Here is a 21,317-nt window from a genome sequence, read left to right as displayed (position 1 = left end):
AAACAAACATAATAATAATAATAATAATAATAATAATAATAATAATAATAATAATAATAATAATAATAATAATAATAATAATAATAATAATAATAATAACGAACAACATTTTCATGGATTATATAATTTCAATACATTACAAAAAAAATTGGGGCATTTCTGTACATTTTATGTATTTTTTATTAAAAGACAAACATAATAGTAATAATAAAGAACAACATTTTCATAGATTCTATAATTTCAATACATTAGAAACTAGTTTCAATACATTACAAATTTTTTTGGGGCATTCCGTACATTTTAGGTATTTTTTATTAAAAGACAAGTACAATAATAATAATAATGAACAACACTTTCATAAATTATACTATAATTTTACATAACACAATTAACCTTAAATTAAATCTATATGAGGGAATATAACAAGCAAATCATTTTGTGTAAAAGAAGACTCTTTTATAATTAGGAATATACATAATACTTAAATCTATATATATTAAAAAAATAAAAAAATAAAAAAACTCAAAATTTGGGAGGGGGATTCAGCCTCCAAATAATTTAAATAACAAAATACTTAAAATTGGAGAATGTTCCACGTAGGCATGTCACACCTAATATCAAATAGTATTCCGAGCCGGATTTATTTCAATTTGGATTTATTTCAATTTGGCAGTGGGTAACTAATGGGGGCTGAGTTTCGATTTAATTGTTGGATTTTCGAAAGATTGGTGTTAATGGGGGCTGATTTTTGATTGAAGATGGGCTGATTTTCGATGGGTGTTGATGGGTGATTTCAATTTAATTATGGACAGGCTGGATTGAAGAAGAAGAGGAACTGTATTCCGTGTTTTCTCTTAGAAGTGAGCCTCGGTCCTTGATCCCTTTCATAGGTTACAGTAGGTAACGTAATTATCGATAGTTTGTATATTAGAATTCATTTAATTTCTCAAGTTTTTTGGCTTATTCTGTGTTTAGGGATCGGTGTAATGCCAACAGAGAGCTACAAATTCTAGATTTCGATTTCTGGCTTTTGATTGTGGATTAGTTAACCTTACGATCTCTGCACTTTTTATGCATTGTCGAAATTGACGAGGTTTGGTTGTTTCGGCGGTGCAGAATGGAGAATGGATTTTGTATCTAAATACTAGGTACCTTCAACTTAATCCTTTAAATCTATTGTTTTCAGCTCTGCTGCGGGGTAAAAATGAAAATTTACTTTGGTGTCCTTGATTTAATTGTGAAACGGAGAGGCTGGATTCTGTTAGTTGTGGGTTGATTTTGTTTCCTAATTACGTGATGTATATGAGGATTTATGGATTGAGCAGTAAGGTTTTTAACTATAGAATAATCGAGATTAATATTTCTATCGGGTGTAAACCATTTTGTTCTGAATTACTTTCTTCACGTGTTTTCTATTGATATTTCAAAAAAGGTAAAAACCTTGTAGGCATCTCAATATACGGTGCAGATCACTGCCTCAAGGTACCGCTTTTCCTTTGCTTTTTCGATTAATTAGACGGAATCGGCTACATTTCTTTGTTTGGGTTTCGTTATTGAAAAATTGAAATCGACACATATTATTAGGGTTATTTTCTCCCTTTCCGCTCTGCATCGATTCAAATTCCAGATTTTTATTAATGAAGAAGCCCATGTTTGTTGTTTTTCATTGTTTCTATAATAATACAAAGGAAGCAAGTGTGGGTTGAGTATGAGAGGTTTTTGTTTAATGAAATTGTTGTTGCTAGAGCTTCAGCTTCAATTGTTGCTGCAGAGCCCACAAACTCAAAGACAAACATTTATTTTTTTATTTCCCTTTTTCTTTTGGATGGTTAATGATAATGTTGTGATTTTGGCAATTGATCTTTTCGTTTTTAATTTTATTTTTTAATGGCAGAAGGATGTCAGATTGCTTTCTCTGATTTAGTTTTGGAGGAATTGTCATTTAAACCAAAGGGATATAATTACTGGACGTGGCAAGATAAGAAAATACATTATGTAGTGGAAGGAGAGGAGCTGCCATTATTCTTATTCATGGGTTTAGGGCTTCTGCATTTCATTGGAGGTTGGCCACTCATCCTTACTGAAAATATTTAATCTTAATTAAGTTGTATTACAGCTGAATTGAAGGTAAAGCATGGTTTAGCTAGATTAGTGGAGTTCTATTCAAATTTAGACTCTCATGGTCATTTTATCTTTCCCTATTTCGATATTTATAGTGAACATTAATAGCTTGGATGTTGCTTTATTAGGTCCAAGCTTCTTTCACAATGCATTTGACTGTAAAATATTTTAATTGTTGCTTTAATTTCTAATCATTAGTTTGCTTTTCTTTATTTTGCTCCTCCACAAGGTGTTATGCTCCTCTTTACTTTCTAATTTGTTGCAAAAATTATTATTAGACATACACATTGAGTCAAGTTTCTTTACCTCAAAATGAGTTTAATATTAGTTTAGCATGAATACAAGCTAAGTAAATCATAGGAATGTCTTTCATACACAATACTTGTACAGTGTACTTGTGATGTTAGTGCAATACAGTTGATTATGTGTTGGAATTTATACTTGTATAATAGATGATGTTGGAGTAATATGTGTGACAAAATTGAATGTTACTGTAGAGGCTAAAATCTACAATTGAGGTTGACGTCTGCACGTCCGGATAGATTGGGCACTAGCAACCTGTCAACACAAGAACACGTAAGAGCCCTAGGTTGAGCATCGGGTGGGGGTGTCGACCGTAGAGCCTCCGACGCCCAAGTCAGTATCGGAATAGCAAAATAGAATGATAAGCGAATTGAAATAGAGAGAAAGGCAGGCTGGAGTATGCGGTGACTCCAGGCTGTAAGTGGCGTCGGAGGGTGGAAACGGTGACAGTGTGTTGTGATAATGGAATATGGGAGGCGGAGATAGGCCAAGTTGGCTAGGCGGCGGAGTAGAGAGAATTCAAAGAGTAGAGAGCAAGTAGGATTTCGTCGTGTCCCTTGTAACCTAGTCAGTCTGTCTATATAAAGGGCAGCCAGCCGCTAGGGTTTTACAAGCTGACCTTATCCGTCCACGCTTTCCACTTCCAAGTTGTTGCGATTTGGACGGGATCATAAAGATTCATCCTTTGACTGTGTCAGCTTGGCGAAAGATATTTTTTAGGGTTGATGGCTAGGTCATGTGACTTCGTCAACAAGGTGGGCGGTAACCCTTGGGCCGGATGTGATACCTCCAGCCTGGTTATCGATTCAAGTTGATCCATAGCTTCTTGGGCTAGATGGACCAATATGCTTGACTGACTGGGCCTCTTAGGGTCGTGCCAGATTGGCGAGCTAACTTGATGGGTTTGGGCCAAGTGCGATTTATCCAACCGGACTATTGAGACAAGTTGGACTTGAAGTTTGTCTGGCTGGATTGACCGGGCTGTTTAGCTCATTGGTCCAACTTGAAAGATTAATTGGGTTGGATTGACCAGGTTGCTTGGCTTGCTGAGCCAGCCTGGAGTGCTGATTGGATACGGGTCATGTTGACGAATTTTGCCCACTACAGTTAGCCCCCCACTCTACAATTAGAATTTTCTAATTGGAAAGTCATTATAGCTATTCCGTAGAGGTGAATGTCTCGGAACGTCGGGTTGTCTCAGTTGGTATAACCAATCGGTTTGTAGAAAAATTCACGTTAGTCTTTCAAAATGATGTTTCACGTCAGTCTTTCAAAGTAGACGGCGTGGACAAGTTCGGATTTTTAAATGCCAGCTTGTAAATATGTGAGTCAAGTTGGATCGGTTTGCCAACGTGGGATTTGGTACTTCATAAGCTTGGAGTGATTGATCAATCTTGAAGTTTATTTTTTTTGAAATACAGCTTGTAGAGCTTTGGAGCGCTTCACCAGCTTGGGGGTTTCTTTTCCCCTTGTTCTTTTGAAATTTGGAGCTTGATAACTTGAAATAGGTAAGTAGCTTTCGGCTTGGAATTTTTAAATAGGCATATTTTTAACTGCTCCAGCCTTTAATTGTTCCAGCCTGGCTGGTTTGTCGAAATACTCGGTTGCTTCCAGTATGGAGTTTCGAACCTTAATTTTCAATAGGTAAGTATTTATTGGCTTGAAATTTTGAAATAGGCAAATTTTTAATTGCTCCAGCCTGGCTGGTGTGTCGAAATACTCAACTGCTTCCAGCTTGGAGTTTCGAACCTTTTCATGTTTTACTCCAACCAGGCTTATTTTGAAATAGGCAAATTTTAAATTGCTCTAGCCTGGCTGGTTTGTCGAAATACTCAGTTGCTTCCAGTCTGGAGTTTCGATCCTTTACATTTTTGCTCCAACCTGGCTTATTTGTTGAAATATTTCACTGCTCCAGCTTGTATGCCATATATTGAATTCAATTTTGCAATTTGTCTCAACTCCAGCCTGACTTTGTTTAGTCAAAATTCGCAACCTGATTGCTCCAGTCGAAATTTGTTCAGTCGAAAATAGGCAAATGGTTCTATTTACTGTAGCCTGGCTCATTTATCGAGACAACTAATTGCTTCAGCCTGGTTTCAAAAATTTGAAGGAAAGGAGTTCTCTTTCTTGGTTTCTCCGTCTGGTCCAAAAGAAAATAAAATGGGGATATTTCATTTTTCATCTTAGATCTCTCTCTCTCGTTTCGTCTTTCCCGTCGAGCAGTCGACGACCGTCCCCGCCGTTCTCACAGTCGGACGGCGCGGTTCGGGTTTTGGCCAGCAGGAGAGAAGTTTGGCGGCGTTAGGTGCGCCTAGGGTTTTTCAGGCAGCCTGGGGGCTGTTGGGCGACTGGTGGTCGGAGGCGTCGCCTTTCGTCGGATAATCGAAGGAGAAGAAGTTTGTTTGGTTGTTTCAAAGTTGGGGATCTGAGGTTTGGAGTTGGCGCCATCGCTCGATTGACGGCGGTGGTAACTGAGATGGAGAGGGAGTCGAGAGAGAGGGGTGAGGCCGAGCGGCGATTTCGCCGGAGGCCGAAACTGGAAGGGGTGGCTCTCTCTTTCTCTTCGAGCATTATCTTATCTCGGTGTGGCTCGATTTTTCATGGGATGTCGCCGAAGTTCAGGGATCGATTAGAGAAAATAGGAATGGGGGCAGCGTTGGCGGCGTCGCTCGCTGCTTGATTCGAGAAGGAGAGGTAGTGGGCGGGTCGTAGTCCTGGGTCGAGCGCAGAGCCCCTAAGTTCTTCAACCCAGATTTTTCGGCCATGTTTTAATGAGCTATTTTGCTCAGATTCCCCAGAAATTCAGGTCTTGGAATCAAAACTTGGTGTTGTGTTATATAATCGCGATTGGAGGGAGTGGCGAGGCACGTGGCGGTTGACGTGGTGTCGCCGGCGACCGTTGCTGCTTCTCGAGGTGATAGAGACGGGCTGAGGCAGCGGCGGAGGTCCAATCGGATTTTCGCCTTCTGTCGGAATTTTCACAAGCGGCAGCGGAGGTCCAACCGGATTTTTGACAACTTGTCGTATCTTCACCATCGCTGTATGCCTCGAATTATTTACAGAGACAGAAGATCAGATGACGTATTTTTAGAATTTGAGCCGAATATTGGAGGTTCTGGGATGGGAAAAAGGGATTGTGATGTTGGCGAGCAAATTTGTGCTGAATGTTGGAGTTCTTGTAATTTGGGATAAGTTTGAGTGAGGAGTTCTCGCAGCTTTGATTCTTGTTGTTGGTGGATGGAGAGGCGAGGCGCGCGGCGGTGGCGTGGGATTTGCCGAGCTAGGGGGTTGAATCCAGTGGTTCTTTGCTGTAATCTACAGAGGCTGGCGGCGGACAAGCATACAATTGACTTTGCTTGTTTTTACATTTCGTTGTTCATTTATTGGCACCGTGCCTTACCGAGGTCTCCAATTTCTGTATGTAATTTGAAAATGGTGCAATAGTTGTGTAGCATCTGAATTTGCTGAAGTTGCAGCTATTTTTTTTTTCTTTTGCCTTCATTTTGTTGCACCAGCCTGGACCCAATGTTGGAAAATTTATTGTATTTGAACAAGGCCAGGCTGGACTTTGATTTCGTTTGGTTGTCCAAGTTGGAATCGACTGATATTAGCCAACTTGTCATTTGCGTTTGACTTGGGCGAGTTGTGTCCCACCTTGGAGTGCTAACTGATTATATAGTTTCATGCAACATGTCGACTTGGGAGTATTTTTACCAATCAAAATCTTCTAATTGTAGAGTTGTTGGCTCTGAATTGTCCAAACACAATAATTGAAGTCGAAGCAAGTTGGAATTCATTAGATTTGGGTCGTACTGATTTCTACCAATTGTGGCTATCTCGTTGATTGTTCCAAGCTGGGTGGTTCCTTTGACTGGATGGCTAGAGATCAAAGGTCTTGGACTCTATGTTGTGATGATGATTTCTTCCTTATAGATCCAGGTTGACGTTGTCCGTGTAGGTGAGTCATCATTAGCGGCTTGTATCTCGCAGGCTGAGACATGTAGATTTGAGGTTGGTGGCTGCACTACGGAGAGTTGCCTACATACCTCTTGCGAGGATCAAGCCAAATGTAGTTCTTGGGTCGGACTGAGCTCCGTAGAGCCATGCTCCGTAGAGTTGCCTACATACCCTTTGACGGGATCAAGTCCGATGTAGTTCCGACTTGGCCTGGGTAAAATTGTTAGTAACAGTGTGGAAAAAATTATAAACTTAACGAAAAAAATAAATAATCGAATGGAAAGTTTAGAAATGATAAGACCGAAGATGGATGGCGTTCCAGCTGTTGCTGATGTCGCGCCCATCTTTGTCCTGCAGCTTGTAAGCGCCATTGCCGAACACCTTGGTGATCAAGTATGGACCTTCCCAGGTTGGACCCAGCTTGCAAGCTCCGATCTCCTTGGTGTTTTGGAATACACGTCGGAGTAACCAATCGCCCAGCTTGAACGTCCGAGTGCGAACATGCCGGTTGTAGTGTCTGGCGACACTCTGCTTGGTAGGATGCAAGCCGTAGTCTTGCCGTATCTCTCTTTTCATCCAGTGTGTCTGCTTGGTGAAGATCGGTGATGGCTGTATTGATCTTCCTCCCACTTGATTTGTGCCCATGCCTTGGCGAGGACATCTTCCATTGTTCTACAAGGGTATTTGGTGAGGTCTTTGTAGAGGTCCGAGTCGGGCAGGAGACCCTTTCGAAAGGCAGTGATCGCTGTCTGGGTGCTGCAATTTGTAATGGACATCTTCTCCTTGTTAAATCGACCTATGTAGTCTCGAAGGGACTCGTCACGTCGTTGGATCACGGCGTAAAGATCCTCTGATATCTTTTCAAGTTTCCTGCTACTAGCATATTGCTGCACAAATATATCGGTTAGTTGAGCAAAACTTGAAATAGAATAATTGGTAAGGTTAGTGTACCACTGGAGGGCCGGTCCTGTCAAACTAGAACCGAACCCCTTACACATGCAGGCCTGCCTCAATTCACGAGGAATTGCTGCAGTGAACATCCGTTGCTTGTATTTAGCTATGTGGTCGGTCGGATCCGTTGTTCCATCAAACATTTGCATGATTGGAAAGTTGAACTTGACGGGCATTTCAACTAGAGCAATTTCATCCACAAACGGCGAGTCGGCGTAGCAATTCTCTGAGCTTTTGTGGATGGGTGCCGGGACACCAGGAATTCGCTGGATCAAGGCCTCCATTTCGGCCAACTTTCTTGCCAGGACCTCGTCTCTGATTGCATACGGGCCGATCGAGGTTGGTTGGGCGAATTCATTCCCAAACAACTGTTCTTGGGCGATCTCCCTCTGACTGGGTCCGTCCGCCTGTTGATTGGGTTGGCTTGGCGCGACCGCCAGGTTGGGCCCCAGTATAGTAGGTTGTGTGCCTCCTACGACGGCATTGCTCATTGCTATGCCCGGGGTGGTGAAGTTGGTTCGGGCGAGTTGTCCTCCGATGGTGGTTGTTCCATCCTGTCGGAGTGTTCCTGCATTCAAAGTAGTATGGCCTGGATCAGTCAGGTTACTAACGATATTGCGGTTTCTTACCGAAGATGACGGATCCATCATGAGATGGTTGGATCCGTCCTTGTGAGTGATCGGTGTATCTCCCAGGGGTTGCATGGAAGATACTTGGGCTCGGAAGCCGGGAGGTTCGATGATCTCGATAGGCTCCATGGCTTCGAGACGGTCATACAAGTTGGCATTCTCCTTTTCCAACTTCTTGCACCTCTCCCGTTCCTGATTCATCTGTTCAGTCAGTGCGGAAATCTGGACGGCTAGGTCAGCCTGAGTAGTTTGAGCAACCACGTGGGGTGCGTCAGGAGTTTCAGATCCATCGCGACCGTCAGACATGATTGATGCTTGTAGAGATCTACGGAAAGTGCGTTGATTCGCTTGATTGCTAGGGCCCCACGGTGGGCGCCAAATTGTAGAGGCTAAAATCTACAATTGAGGTTGACGTCTGCACGTCCGGATAGATTGGGCACTAGCAACCTGTCAACACAAGAACACGTAAGAGCCCTAGGTTGAGCACCGGGTGGGGGTGTCGACCGTAGAGCCTCCGACGCCCAAGTCAGTATCGGAATAGCAAAATAGAATGATAAGCGAATTGAAATAGAGAGAAAGGCAGGCTGGAGTATGCGGTGACTCCAGGCTGTAAGTGGCGTCGGAGGGTGGAAACGGTGACAGTGTGTTGTGATAATGGAATATGGGAGGCGGAGATAGGCCAAGTTGGCTAGGCGGCGGAGTAGAGAGAATTCAAAGAGTAGAGAGTAAGTAGGATTTCGTCGTGTCCCTTGTAACCTAGTCAGTCTGTCTATATAAAGGGCAGCCAGCCGCTAGGGTTTTACAAGCTGACCTTATCCGTCCACGCTTTCCACTTCCAAGTTGTTGCGATTTGGACGGGATCATAAAGATTCATCCTTTGACTGTGTCAGCTTGGCGAAAGATATTTTTTAGGGTTGATGGCTAGGTCATGTGACTTCGTCAACAAGGTGGGCGGTAACCCTTGGGCCGGATGTGATACCTCCAGCCTGGTTATCGATTCAAGTTGATCCATAGCTTCTTGGGCTAGATGGACCAATATGCTTGACTGACTGGGCCTCTTAGGGTCGTGCCAGATTGGCGAGCTAACTTGATGGGTTTGGGCCAAGTGCGATTTATCCAACAGGACTATTGAGACAAGTTGGACTTGAAGTTTGTCGGGCTGGATTGACCGGGCTGTTTAGCTCATTGGTCCAACTTGAAAGATTAATTGGGTTGGATTGACCAGGTTGCTTGGCTTGCTGAGCCAGCCTGGAGTGCTGATTGGATACGGGTCATGTTGACGAATTTTGCCTACTACAGTTACAATTACACCTTGCTGCTAAGACTAACACTAATATTTTGGTTTGTCAAGATGTCTTTCCTTCGGAAGGTGAATTGCTTTTCTGGCTCCATAAATCGTTTTACCCCGAGTTACTGCGCCACACCCTTGGATTTTCAGATTTTTGAGTTGTAATTGTGATAGCGGGTGGTAGGTATCTGACGGTAGCGGGTTGGTGGATATCCGACGGGTGGCGGGTATTCGCATGTCGCGGGTATGGGTGGCAAATAGTAGTGTATAAGAAGTTAAAATTTGCTGCAGTTTTGTGGTGATTTATTTGTTGGGTGGTTGATTGCAGGATGTCGACGTCCAAAAGCAGCAGCGCCCTTACCTCTTAAGCCACGACGGGTATCCAACGGGTAGTGGGTGGCGGGTATCCGACGGGTAGCAGGTGGCGGATACTCGACGGGTGGCGGGTATCTGATAACACCCATTTTTTCATGGTTTTTAGTGTTCATATAATGTCATTTTTATAAAGAATTGAGTGTTGGATGATTGTTTTGTACTTTTATTGCTTTATCTTGTGAATTATGTTACTTGCTCGAACTTTGATGGATTTTACAGGATTTTCGATATGGAATATGGAAATATTGTCAGAAATAGAAGTTGTAGTTCGTCTCAAGAGGAGTTCGTGAGCGCAAACAGATTGTAAATCGAAGTTCGGACGAGAAAGTTATGGCCAAAACAAGAAAGTTGCGCAGCAGTGAATAGTGTTGACGGAAATTTCCGAATTTTCGGGAATTTTCGGGTTTTTTATATTTTCTCAGTATTTTCGAGTTCTACACTGTATTTATCTCGTGTGCCTATATATAGGTTCTTTCCCTGACCTATTAGAGACATCTTTTCACATCTCTTCACCTCCTTTCTTTTTCTTTTTCTTTTTTCAGTTTTACATTCAGTTTTCATAGATTAGATTTATTTCTGCAGATTCAAGCTGTTCATCCAGAATTTCCTCCGGGTTTTATCTATTTCATTTATTTTAATTGCTTTCTTTTTATTTATGCTTTTGATTTATTTTAGTATGTCTGGCTAGTTCATTAATATGAACCTAGAGTTTGTACATAGCTGATTAATTATGTGTGTATGATTTATTGATATCAATTTGCCCTCCAACTTGTGATTCATGATTCCTGGTGCTTAATTTCTTGTGAATTATTTGGCCAATAATTTACATGTTTAGCTGTTCAGTTTGAGTCTTGAATGCGATAATTGTTCAGCCGATTCAGGAATGCATGTTATAGTAGTAGCCTTGACACTTGAATGGGATAGGTGAAACTATAGGGAGCTATTCTTTGTGTACGCTTGGTTGTTAATTTATTCCTTGGAATCTTGAATGTGAAGGGGGTAAATTAATCTACTTTCATAGGTGTTCGTTAGAGAAGCTTGTGAATAGTTCTGTGATCTCTCATCAGCGTTGGATTAAATTGGTAATTGAATCAATAGATTAAATGCATGTAGTTAATTAGTAAAAGTACATCCCTAGTGTCAGAGTCTTTTAATATTTGATTTATTTATCATTGTTTTTCTGTTGTTTAGATTTTATCTTATTAAGTTGAGTATTTGATTCACCGTCTTATTTGCTTTGCCTGTCTACTGTCAGTGTCTGTTTAGGGAATAGTTAGAGTAATTTCGTTTATCAGTCCCTGTGGATACGATACTCGGTTACCAATTTTTGCTACAATTGCACCGTGTTAGTTGCGGTATTTTGTTGCTAATAAATTAGTGATCAGTATCTGCGGGTCGCAGGTATGAATGGCAAATAGTAGCGACTGGCAAATAATTTTTTCAAATATACGTTTCGCCAAGTCATGTTAAGGATGGAAGTCATCTGTAATTTATTTTTTCATTTTCGTTTAATGTGTAACGCAGACCTATATCATATTAACAGTTTTTTTAGTGAATAATATCCATAATTTAAAAATATATTAAGAAATAATTTTATCGTTTTTTTTTATATAAATTATAACTTCAAATGATACCCGTCGAAATTCGACGGGTTACACACTAGTACTCTAGTTAATATGTATATGAATATATTAGGATGAATAAATTAAACTGAAGAATAACTTTTTCTCCACATATATAAAAGAAATTGTGGTACATAATAAAGTAAATACAATTTCAAATACATATGATTGGAGCAAATTATATGTAAATTATCAATGATTCAATATACAAAATTAATAATTTAAAATAAAAGCCCAAAGTCCACATATCCTATCCAAAACAACCCAAATAATATTCTGGAATTGTAGAAAACATAAATTCAAGATAAATTAATGCATTTTTGTTCCTCTCACTCATGCTTCTTCTTTGTCTTTCCCTGCTCTTGACCTCCATGATTCTGACCCGAAAAATATTCATGACGAATTTGGTGGGAAAAAAACGTGAGGGGATTTAGATTTTGGAGATTGGTGGTTTGGATTAGGAACACATTTTCTTAATTCAAGAGATGTGTTACATGTTCATACAATATTCATACTCAAATCCGTTCAATGTCATTAAAAACTTCTCCCTCACAAATCGTTCTTAAACTTGCAAGTTTTGACAATACGATTTTGATATTAAAACTAAAATTTACAACTTTAAATTATTATAATTTATTTGTTTTGAATCTATTTTTTGTGATTCTTAAATCCAATATTTAATTTAAGATGCATAATGAATATTTAAATTGACAATTTTTGAAAAAGAATCAAAATATCTAATTTGCCGGCAAAATATTAACGTTAGAAATGTGCTTTCATATAATATATAGATATAGATTTACAAGTCAATAATAATAAGGGAAAATTGCATCTAAATACACAAACTTTGCCAAAAATTCATATTTGACGCGAAGTTAGGATTTTACATTTTAATACACCAATTTTCGTTGTTGTCCAAATTTGACACAACTTAATTCTTAAAAATTCAAAAAACAACCCCTTTTTGTAAATAATTATACAAAGACCCAGTTATGTTATAATTTGGGACATTTAAACCAAAACAAAATATTTCCTTATAATGTTTTCTTTTAAACCATTTTAGGCGCGGATCAAAGATTAAAAGAAAACATTATAAGGAAACATATTGTTTTGGTTTAAATGTCCCAAATAATAACATAAGTGGGTCTTTGTATAATTATTTATAAAAGGGGTTGTTTTTTGAATTTTTAAGAATTAAGTCGTGTCAAATTTGGACAATAACGAAAGTTGGTGTATTAAAATGTAAAATCCTAACTTCGCGTCAAATATGAATTTTTGGCAAAGTTTGTGTATTTTCACGCAATTATCCCTAATAATAATAATAATACTCCCTCCGTCCATGAAAGAACTTTTTAGGAGGAAGTTGCACGAATTTTAAGAAAAAATATTGTTGAGTGTATTGAGAGAGTGGATAAAAGGTAGTTGAGTGTATTGGGAGTGGTGAAAATGTGTTATAATTAATATTGGGAGTTGTGAAAAGTGAAAAATAAGAGGATTATAAGTGGTGGGGTATAGTCCAAAAATAGGTAGGAACTTCTTTTGTGGACGTCCCAAAAAGGAAAGATAGGAAGTTCTTTCGTGAACGGAGGGAGTAATAATAGTAGTACTCCCTCCGTCCCGCTATTAATGGCTCGTATTACATTTTGGGTTGTCCCAACATAAATGGCTCGTTTCTATTTTAGGAAATAATAAGAGAACAATTAAACTTAATTAAACCACTAATTATCTCCCTAATGAACACTCTAATTACTAATTAGGCAAATACACACATTTCACCAAAAAACATAAAATCAATCTTCTATCTCTCACTGCCTGAGTCTATCGCCACCGCCTCCACCACCTCATAAACCCTAGCGCCGCTTGGTACACGACGCATCTGTCCCCGTCGGCTCTGCGCCTGGTTCACGATGCCCCTCCACCAGCCGTCCTTGTAGAAGGTGTCCACCTCGTCATTCGAATCGAAGCCCTTGACGACCTCCTGTACCGGTGGCGCGGGCCTCACAAACAACGGCTCGAGGACGGTGGTGGAGCCTCCACCACCATCTCCTAAACCCTAGCGCCGCCTCCTCCCATTTCACCCTCTGAGTTTACCGGCGCGATTCCCTGCCTCTCATGAACCGACGCGATTCTGGAATCGTGTTTGCTGATTTTTATTGGGTTTGAATTTTGATTTTTGTTTTGTTGATTTGATTCTAGAATCTTGTTGATTGGATTTGAATTTTGTTTATTCTGAAATTTTGTTTTGTTGATTTTATTTTTATTCTGGAATTTGGTTGTTTTTGTTTGTGGCTTGATTTTTGTTTTGTTGATTTTATTCTGAAATCTTGTTTGTTGCTTGAATTTTGATTTTTATGATCTTGAGGGTTTTTGAATTTACATTTGGTTCTTCAATTATGATATGGTTCTTGAATTTGGTTATTGAATTTCGATTTTTACAGGTTTTAGGAAATGATAAATTTAAATACAGGTTATTAAAAATTAAATTAATAAAGAAAAAATAAAGTTTTTTTTTTATATTGATAAAATAGAAAATAATTAATAATCTCTTAATCACAAACTTAAATATGTGGACCACACTCTTTATTCATCTAATTTTGCCGGAAAGCAACGTACCATGAATAGCGGGACGGAGGGAGTAATTATTATTATTATTATTATTTGATTTGATACTAAACACCCATCATCATTCTTCTTGAACCCTAATTCCCCTTCTCCCTCGTCTGCATATTGAATTCCAGATAATTCCAGAGTTTGGGGACACAACAGCAGATTGAAGAAGAGGTATATGGAAGATGATCTCACCTTACATTTCTTTTTTTTTGGTGAAGATGTTGAATGAATTTTGTTGATGTGATTACTGAAATCTATGTTTATGCGTAAAATTGCTGAAATCACGTCTGAAATTGTTGCCGAAATCATGTTTATTTAACTATGTCTGCATCTCCCGATTCCTACATTCTCGCATAGCCTCAGCACCGCACATATTGGTGCGCTTCAGCGTGGCTTTGCCTTTAGGCGCGGGAGATGATAGGGGGTGGTCGAGTGAAACTCAAGGGATGGCAGCAAGCTGCTGTTGCAGTTGGATCAGCTGTTGGAGCGTTGTTGGATCTGCGAAGAGCTGATTTGATAGCTGCTCTTGGGGAGACCACTGGAAAGCCCGCATTTCAAAGGGTTCTTGAGAGAATGAAGACAAGTCCAGAAGGGAGGGTGAGCTTTTCATTCATCACAAAAATAAAATTGATTTACTTTTTTACACATTATTTCTTAGAGACTAATTTAGTTTCTCGACTGGTTTCATTTGATGTTCGCAGTGTACATTTCGTTTATAGATATTAAGAGGCAAATTGTTCTTAACACATCCATATTAGCTGGAGAAGAACCCAACATACTAATCTTTTCAGGCTTGTTGCAAGCATTCTTACTCATTTGTTATTGTAGAGCCTTCAAGGATTATGACCTTGATCTTTCTGCAACCTCAGTTTTGAATATGGTTGGACCATATTTGGACCTCAGTTCATTAAATTAGTGCATCTGGCCTTATCACTAAGTTAAGTAGCATTACCTGAACAAAGATGGTTGTAGGAACTTTTAGTTGCAAGATCTGTTAGCTGATGTTTTTGGAACTTTTGAGAGTACTCGCCTGGCAATCTTCTATTTTTGATGGATTGAAGTCGTAAGCATCATGGTTAGTTTAGGCATCTAAACATCAGATAGGCAATCTTGTTAGATTTGCTCTTTTGCTCTTTGTTGGTTTAGGCTTAGAAGTTTGATTTTTAGACATCACATATCGAATGGGATGCCGGAAAACACACTTATATGCGAAAAGACATGGAAATTTGGAGATTTCTCCGTGACTTTTAGTCGCAAGTGATTTGTTGGTATCCTTAACTACAGATCTTATTATCTCAGTTGATGATTGATGAATAAGCTTTTACTGAACTCCTCCACAGGCTGTACTACTGGAGCGCCCTCGTGTCATCTCTGCTAACGTAGGGCATGCATGGGACCTTCCGCCAAACACATTTGGTGCGGCATATGCTAAGTTTATGGGATCCAGGAACTTCTCTCCTGATGACAGGCCACCTGTCAGGTTCATGGAAACAGAAGAAATAGCCTATGTTGCAACACGCGCCCGTGAAGTGCACGACTTCTGGCACACCCTGTTTGACCTACCTACCAATTTGATTGGCGAATCAGCATTGAAGGTCATAGAATTTGAGCAGATGCTTCTCCCCATGTGCGCCCTATCTGTTGCAGGGGGGACTGCCCGATTCAGCCGAAGTCAGAGGAATTTGTTCTACCAGCATTACTTCCCTTGGGCTCTACGTGCAGGCGTGAGATGCACTGATCTGATGTGTGTGTATTATGAGCGCCATTTTGATGAGGACTTGGAAGATGTTCGTCGGATATGGGGAATTGTTCCTGCTCCTCCTCCCCCGCTACGTGCAGCCTGAAATCAACACGTAGTTCTTTTCTTTCCTTACAATGTGATGGTAGCCTTTCTGATCTTGTATCATAATTTTACTGGTGTTCATATGTGGCTTATTTTTGTAACAGGATCTGTTTTGTTAGGAGCTTTTCTTTTTCCAAACAGCAAAGAGTAATAATACCCTGTTCGAGTATGAAAAATCCCATAAAATTACAATAATACAATCTAGAATATGGTTTAGTTATTTTACAAAGGAAGCCTTTTTGAGAGATGCTTATTATTATGCATCCAAACACAACGAAGATGTAGCGATTCACACATCAAATTTACCAACGAATTCGTATCTGTCTGTAGAAAAACTATTGACAACTATTGCAGCAGAGACGCAGTATTGCAGCAGAGACGCAGTACCATAATTTGCTGCTACATTTACAAACAAATAACCCAAAACCTTAAACAGAAACATCCCACAAGGCTTGCAGCAAAGACGCAAAATACCATATTGCTGCCACATTTTTTACAAATAAATGTCTCGAAACACACTTTGGCGATCCCGGCTGCAGGACCCTGGCTGTTGCTTAGTTGCTGCTGCTGCCGCCACCAAAAAGGTAACCCAAAGAAGAACCTCCTCCGGGAGCAGCATGAACCTTAGTTGATGGTCGATCCTGAGACAAAGCAATGGTTCTAAACACACAAAATGATACCAGAAACATGACAAGTATGCACTCACTAATCACTACATTAAATCACTGACTCTCAGGCTCTGTCCTAAATCCTAATCAATTCGTTGTGGAGCTTTTCTGTTTCCTCTATCCAGTTACCTTTTGGTACAGTTAAGGAAATATACATCCCTCATATATCAAATATCACAAACAGCAATTTGAATTTATCCTTCATGTGAGAACTAAAATTTGGATGATTGTCACCACATGCCTACTTAGCATTATTGTTGTACCGGATGCCAAGAATTGAACCACACATAGTAATCAGATTGTAAGAGAAACACATCATCATCCAATCATGATAACAAAGGAATGGAATTGGATAGAATGAAAAGAAACCAAGAACTTCATAATGTCAAAATACCACAATCAAGTAACTTCATCAAAACCCACCAAACACATAATCTTATTTCACCGGAGACATACCGTGATAAAATTGCAAGTACTCTGACCATCTGCTCTGACGTAATTGTTGGTGGTGCTACTATGAATCCCTGCAGGAATCTGCTTGCTAACGTCTACTGGCTTAAGAGCGGCATTAGGCTTTGGCGAAGGTTCTTTACTAGCAACACTACTCTCACTCGGTGCAGCTTGTGCTTTCCCCACTGCTGGTTTTGGAGCCTCACCGCTACCAAACAAGTAACCCAACGAACTCTGCCCTCCACCGCTGCTAACTCCACGACCCATATCTCATATTCGTCTATGATCAAAAGTTACAAGCTTAATCTGGGCAATGCAGATGGGAAGTGACAATCAGAACCTGATCAAATACTAAATTCTGTATGTCTATGTAGAGATTCCAAGAGAATACAAACCAATAGATAGCCCTGATTTCAACTATGTAGAGAATCTTATTTCCTCCAACTTTAATTATCCAAACAAATATCAACTTTCAGTTTCTGAAACAATATTTTGCTTCAATCTAAGGCTGCAGGAAACCAATAATCAAAAATTAAGGATCCCACTATATAAACATCAGTATTAACCCAATAGGAAATGGCTGGCATGAGCAGCAACTTTGAACATCAATAATTATGCAGAACTGAATTTATTCTTCATGAATTTAACTAATTGCATCAACCATAATTGCAATTACAATTCCATAAATATGATACATAACACTCCACCAGAAAAGATCATAGCCCACAAATCAAATCAACAACTATATACAATTGAGCAAACAATTCGAAAACATATCACGCATCAGAAAAGTGAAATGAGTTGGATTCAAGAGCATACTTTTCTAATTACCTTTCACCTTTTCTTGATCAGATCTACCGTATGGAGCCATGAAAAGTATTATGGAGCACGAGGTTACTGCTTCCAGTCATTTATTGAATCTTCCAGGGGGGCTGGCAATGTAGAATTTGGAATTTAGCGGAAGGACTAGGGCTGGGAATTCGGTGTTCGGGTAATCGGGTACCCGATACCCGACCCGAAAAAATCGGGTATTCGGGTACCCTATACCCGATTTTTTCGGGATCGGGCACGGGTTCGGGTATTTAGGGGTCTACGGAATCGGGTATCGGGTATACCCGATCGGGTATCGGGTATACCCGAATTACCCGATAATTTTATATAATAAATTATAAATTTTAAACTATTTAATTTAATTAAATTAAATATGAATTATAGTTTGAAATTCTCCCAGCCCTAGTCACGCACGACTCACTCGGATTCTCCCTCCCTCCCGCGGCTGTTCCCAAATTCGTCGTCCCTCCCAAATTCCCAATTCCCAAACGGCGCCAAACTGAACTCCCAGCCCGCCGGCGCCGGCCCTGACCTCTCGGCCGCCCCAGTCGCCGTCTCCAGCCCGGCGTCCGCGCCATCCCAGGCTCCCAGCCCCTCGCCCCTGCAGGCTGCAGCAGCCGTTCCGCCTCCCCAGTCCCCAGTCCGCGACCCTCGCCGCCGCAGCAGCAGTTTCGGAGTGGAGGGAGTAATTTCGGAGTGGATATAGCAGTTTCTCTCCAGGTGACCCAAAATGCAAATACATATAAAGTGGGCCTCGCTTTTAAAAGGAGCATGAGTGAGGGCTATGATTTATTCTGAGATCCCTTAACTAGATCAAAATAACCAAATCCACAGCCGAAAATATTGATAACATCTCTAATCTCAACCCCTTTTTGTTTTGTAATATTATGCATTTATTTTTACATTAGTTTTGCTTAAAATATAGTAAAACAAGTTACAAAGTCGATACATTTCAAAAAAAAAGTTACAAAGTCAATATATATATATATATATATATATATATATATATATGAAGTGGATCAGGTAGAGACCGCCCCTTATCATAGTATATAGATTCAAGGGTAAATATCATGAAAACTCTTGAAGTATATCCGTTTTATCAAAAATATTTTGAAAATTTTAAAATATTCTCTATATCCTCAAACTATCAGGTTTTTATCAAATATATCTCATATCTATTTTTCGGTCATAAAAAGCGTGATGTGGCTCGCCGAATGCCACAATGTGATTTATTTTCTATTGTTTTTAAATGCACTAGCAAAAACGACGTCGTTTCATATCATATCATTAAAAAAAATTCACTCTAAAATTTAAAATTCACTTCTATCGTGTTTGAAATTCACGCTAATAACCTAGAATTAGGAATAAACACGATAGAAGAATAACTTCTATCATATTATCGTGAATTTTAAATTTTATAGTAAATTTTTAAATAATATGGTACTAAACGAAATCGTTTTTACCATGTCCTTTTAAAAAAATAGAATATAAATTACATTGTGGTATCCGGTGAGCCACATCACGTTTCTAGTGACCGAAAAATAGATATGAGATATATTTGATAAAAATCTGATAGTTTGAGGATTTAGATAACATTTTGAAAGTTTTAGGGTATTTTTGATGAAGTGAATATAGTTCAGGAGTTTTCATGATATTTACCCTAGATTCAAATATAGACCACATAATATGTGCATATGAGGCACTAGGAGCGCGATACGTGAAAAATATATTTCAAGGAAAAATACACGTAAGGGTAAAATATAAATAAAATTTTTGGAATTAATTTTTTTATTTATCTTTTTTAATTTTTTTTATCAAAAATTCTTTTTTTTTAATCACGGTCAATGCCATAATTATGCATATAATTGAACATAAATATGCATAAACATAAACAAAAAAAAAATTTAAAATTTTAAAAAAAATACTATTATTATTATTATAAAAAAAATTCAAAATTTTTATTCCTATTTTACATATGCGTGTATTTTACTTGGAAGACCTTGGAAGGTCTCTACTACGTGCAATGTAATTAGTGCGCCACGTAGACAAAATGTGTGATCCAAATTTGGACATATATATTATGAGGGGAGTGAGATCTACATGATCTTACCGTTATACTATTGGAGTATAATATTGAATGAAAGAAATACATTAAAAATGCGTACGAGATTCTTGAAACAAAAATATCAAAAATATTAAAAATGCGTACGTGATAATTCTACTAACTCGTCATTTATTATTGGGTAAATATCGTATTGAACCTTGTGTTAATAGGCGAAAATGCTCACTTCTTTAAGTTTTTTTTGTAAAAATGCCCTAAGTTATCATACAAAGCATTCTATGCCCTAATTATGTGAAGTACCTATTTTACCCTTTGATGTTGATGGGTTTGCTTGGTTTTTTGTGAAAGTCTTACACATTTGACCGATTTGACAGCCACTAGTCATAAAATTCAACGATTTGATAGCTATCAGTCAAGAATACATATGAACGATGAGTGGTTAGATCATGTGTCCGTCCGGGCGGACACATGATTTTATCGGTCGGACATATGATCTGTCACCCAATTCATGTGTCCGACTGATAAAATCATGTGTCCGCCCGGTGAAATTATGTGTCCGCTCGGGCGGACACACGATCTAGCCACCCATCGTTCATATGTATTCTTTACTGATAGCTGTCAAATCGTTGACTTTTATGACTGATAGCTGTCAAATCGGTCAAATGTGTAAGACTTTCATAGAAAACCAAGCAAACTCATCAAATCAAATGATATTTAAAGAATAGGGCATAGAATGCTTATATTTATAAAAGAGGGCATTTTTACTATAGAACTTAAGAAATAGGGCATTTTAAATTTTCACTCTTAAACCTTAAACTATACTCGCTTTATTAAAAATATCCTTAACTATATATAAGAAATATTTTTAAAAACATCAAACTATTAAGTTTGTATAAAAAATATTGTGCATCCATTTTTCGGTCCTCGGAATCATGACGTGGCTCGCCGAATGCCCCCATATAATATATATTTTATTTTTGTAAATGACATGACAGAAGATGACGTCATTTTGTGCCATATTATTTTAAAAAAACGAAGTCATTTTATATCACGTCAGCTAATTCAAACTACGTTGAAGGTCAATTTATCCAATATCAACTTACTATTTTTAAATGATATGGCATAAAATGATGTGATTTTTTCTATGTCATTTACAAAAAATAATATACTCCCTCCGTCCCGCCCAAGATGCTACATATTCCTTTTTGGGCCGTCCCAACGAAGATGCTACATTTCTATATTTGGCAAAAATAAGGAATTTTAAACACTTAATTAACACTAATTAAGTATTTCTTTATTACATTCTCTCTCCTACTTTATCACTTTATTATCTTCTCTTTCTTACTTTATCACTTTCTCTCTCCTACTTTATCACTTTATTACCTTCTACTCCCTCCGTCCACCAATTAAAGCCCCATTTGAGGGTGGGCACGGAGACTAAGAAAGCTGAAAAAGGTGTTGTGAGTGAAATATAAGGGTAGTTGACTAAAGTGATAAAGTAGTTGACTAAAGTGTTAAAGGTGTTGTGTGGTGGGTCCACTAGTGATAAAGTGTAATAAATATAGAATATAAAAATGATAAAGTTGTTGTAAAGTGGGTCCATTAGT

At 38.8% G+C, this 21,317-nt stretch overlaps 2 protein-coding genes and 1 long non-coding RNA gene across 5 annotated transcripts; 1 reads left to right on the top strand and 2 right to left on the bottom strand.

Annotated features, from left to right (window-relative positions):
* The first annotated feature begins 13,039 nt into the window (after positions 1–13,039).
* Positions 13,040–15,802, top strand: LOC130995907 (ubiquinone biosynthesis protein COQ4 homolog, mitochondrial). The gene is made up of 4 exons (XM_057921403.1): positions 13,040–13,403; positions 13,985–14,027; positions 14,214–14,453; positions 15,197–15,802. The coding sequence occupies exons 3-4, from the start codon at positions 14,271–14,273 to the stop codon at positions 15,698–15,700; spliced, it is 687 nt and encodes a 228-aa protein (XP_057777386.1). The 5' UTR covers positions 13,040–13,403; positions 13,985–14,027; positions 14,214–14,270; the 3' UTR covers positions 15,701–15,802.
* Positions 14,515–15,190, bottom strand: LOC130995909 (uncharacterized). Its single transcript, XR_009092315.1, has 2 exons — positions 14,755–15,190; positions 14,515–14,720 (listed from the first exon to the last, which is right to left on the bottom strand). It is a non-coding gene; the product is annotated as an uncharacterized LOC130995909 (long non-coding RNA).
* Positions 15,803–15,847: 45 nt separating the features above from the next.
* On the bottom strand, positions 15,848–17,766 carry LOC130995908 (protein SPIRAL1-like 1). 3 transcript variants are annotated; one of them, XM_057921405.1, is made up of 3 exons: positions 17,649–17,766; positions 16,824–17,123; positions 15,848–16,340 (listed from the first exon to the last, which is right to left on the bottom strand). In XM_057921405.1, exons 2-3 carry the CDS (start codon positions 17,082–17,084, stop codon positions 16,254–16,256), a joined length of 348 nt encoding a protein of 115 aa, XP_057777388.1. In that variant the 5' UTR covers positions 17,085–17,123; positions 17,649–17,766; the 3' UTR covers positions 15,848–16,253. The 3 variants fall into 3 exon arrangements, with proteins under 3 accessions (XP_057777388.1, XP_057777387.1, XP_057777389.1); XM_057921404.1 differs by having other exon boundaries at positions 17,637–17,706; XM_057921406.1 differs by lacking the exon at positions 17,649–17,766 and adding an exon at positions 17,213–17,331.
* Between the last annotated feature and the right edge of the window lie 3,551 nt (positions 17,767–21,317).

The sequence above is a fragment of the Salvia miltiorrhiza genome, chromosome 7, assembly GCF_028751815.1.
Source record: "Salvia miltiorrhiza cultivar Shanhuang (shh) chromosome 7, IMPLAD_Smil_shh, whole genome shotgun sequence".
Taxonomy (NCBI): Eukaryota; Viridiplantae; Streptophyta; class Magnoliopsida; order Lamiales; family Lamiaceae; genus Salvia; species Salvia miltiorrhiza.
This window is presented reverse-complemented; position numbering and strand designations above follow the sequence as displayed.

Coding starts and splice junctions, on each gene's coding strand:
- LOC130995908 (XM_057921405.1), bottom strand. CDS start 17,084: ATGGGTCGTGGAGTTAGCAGCGGTGGAGGGCAGAGTTCGTTGGGTTAC. Junction 16,341..16,823: donor GTACTTGCAATTTTATCACG/GTATGTCTCCGG, acceptor GCTTTGTCTCAG/GATCGACCATCAACTAAGGT.
- LOC130995907 (XM_057921403.1), top strand. CDS start 14,271: ATGATAGGGGGTGGTCGAGTGAAACTCAAGGGATGGCAGCAAGCTGCT. Junction 14,454..15,196: donor AGACAAGTCCAGAAGGGAGG/GTGAGCTTTTCA, acceptor ACTCCTCCACAG/GCTGTACTACTGGAGCGCCC.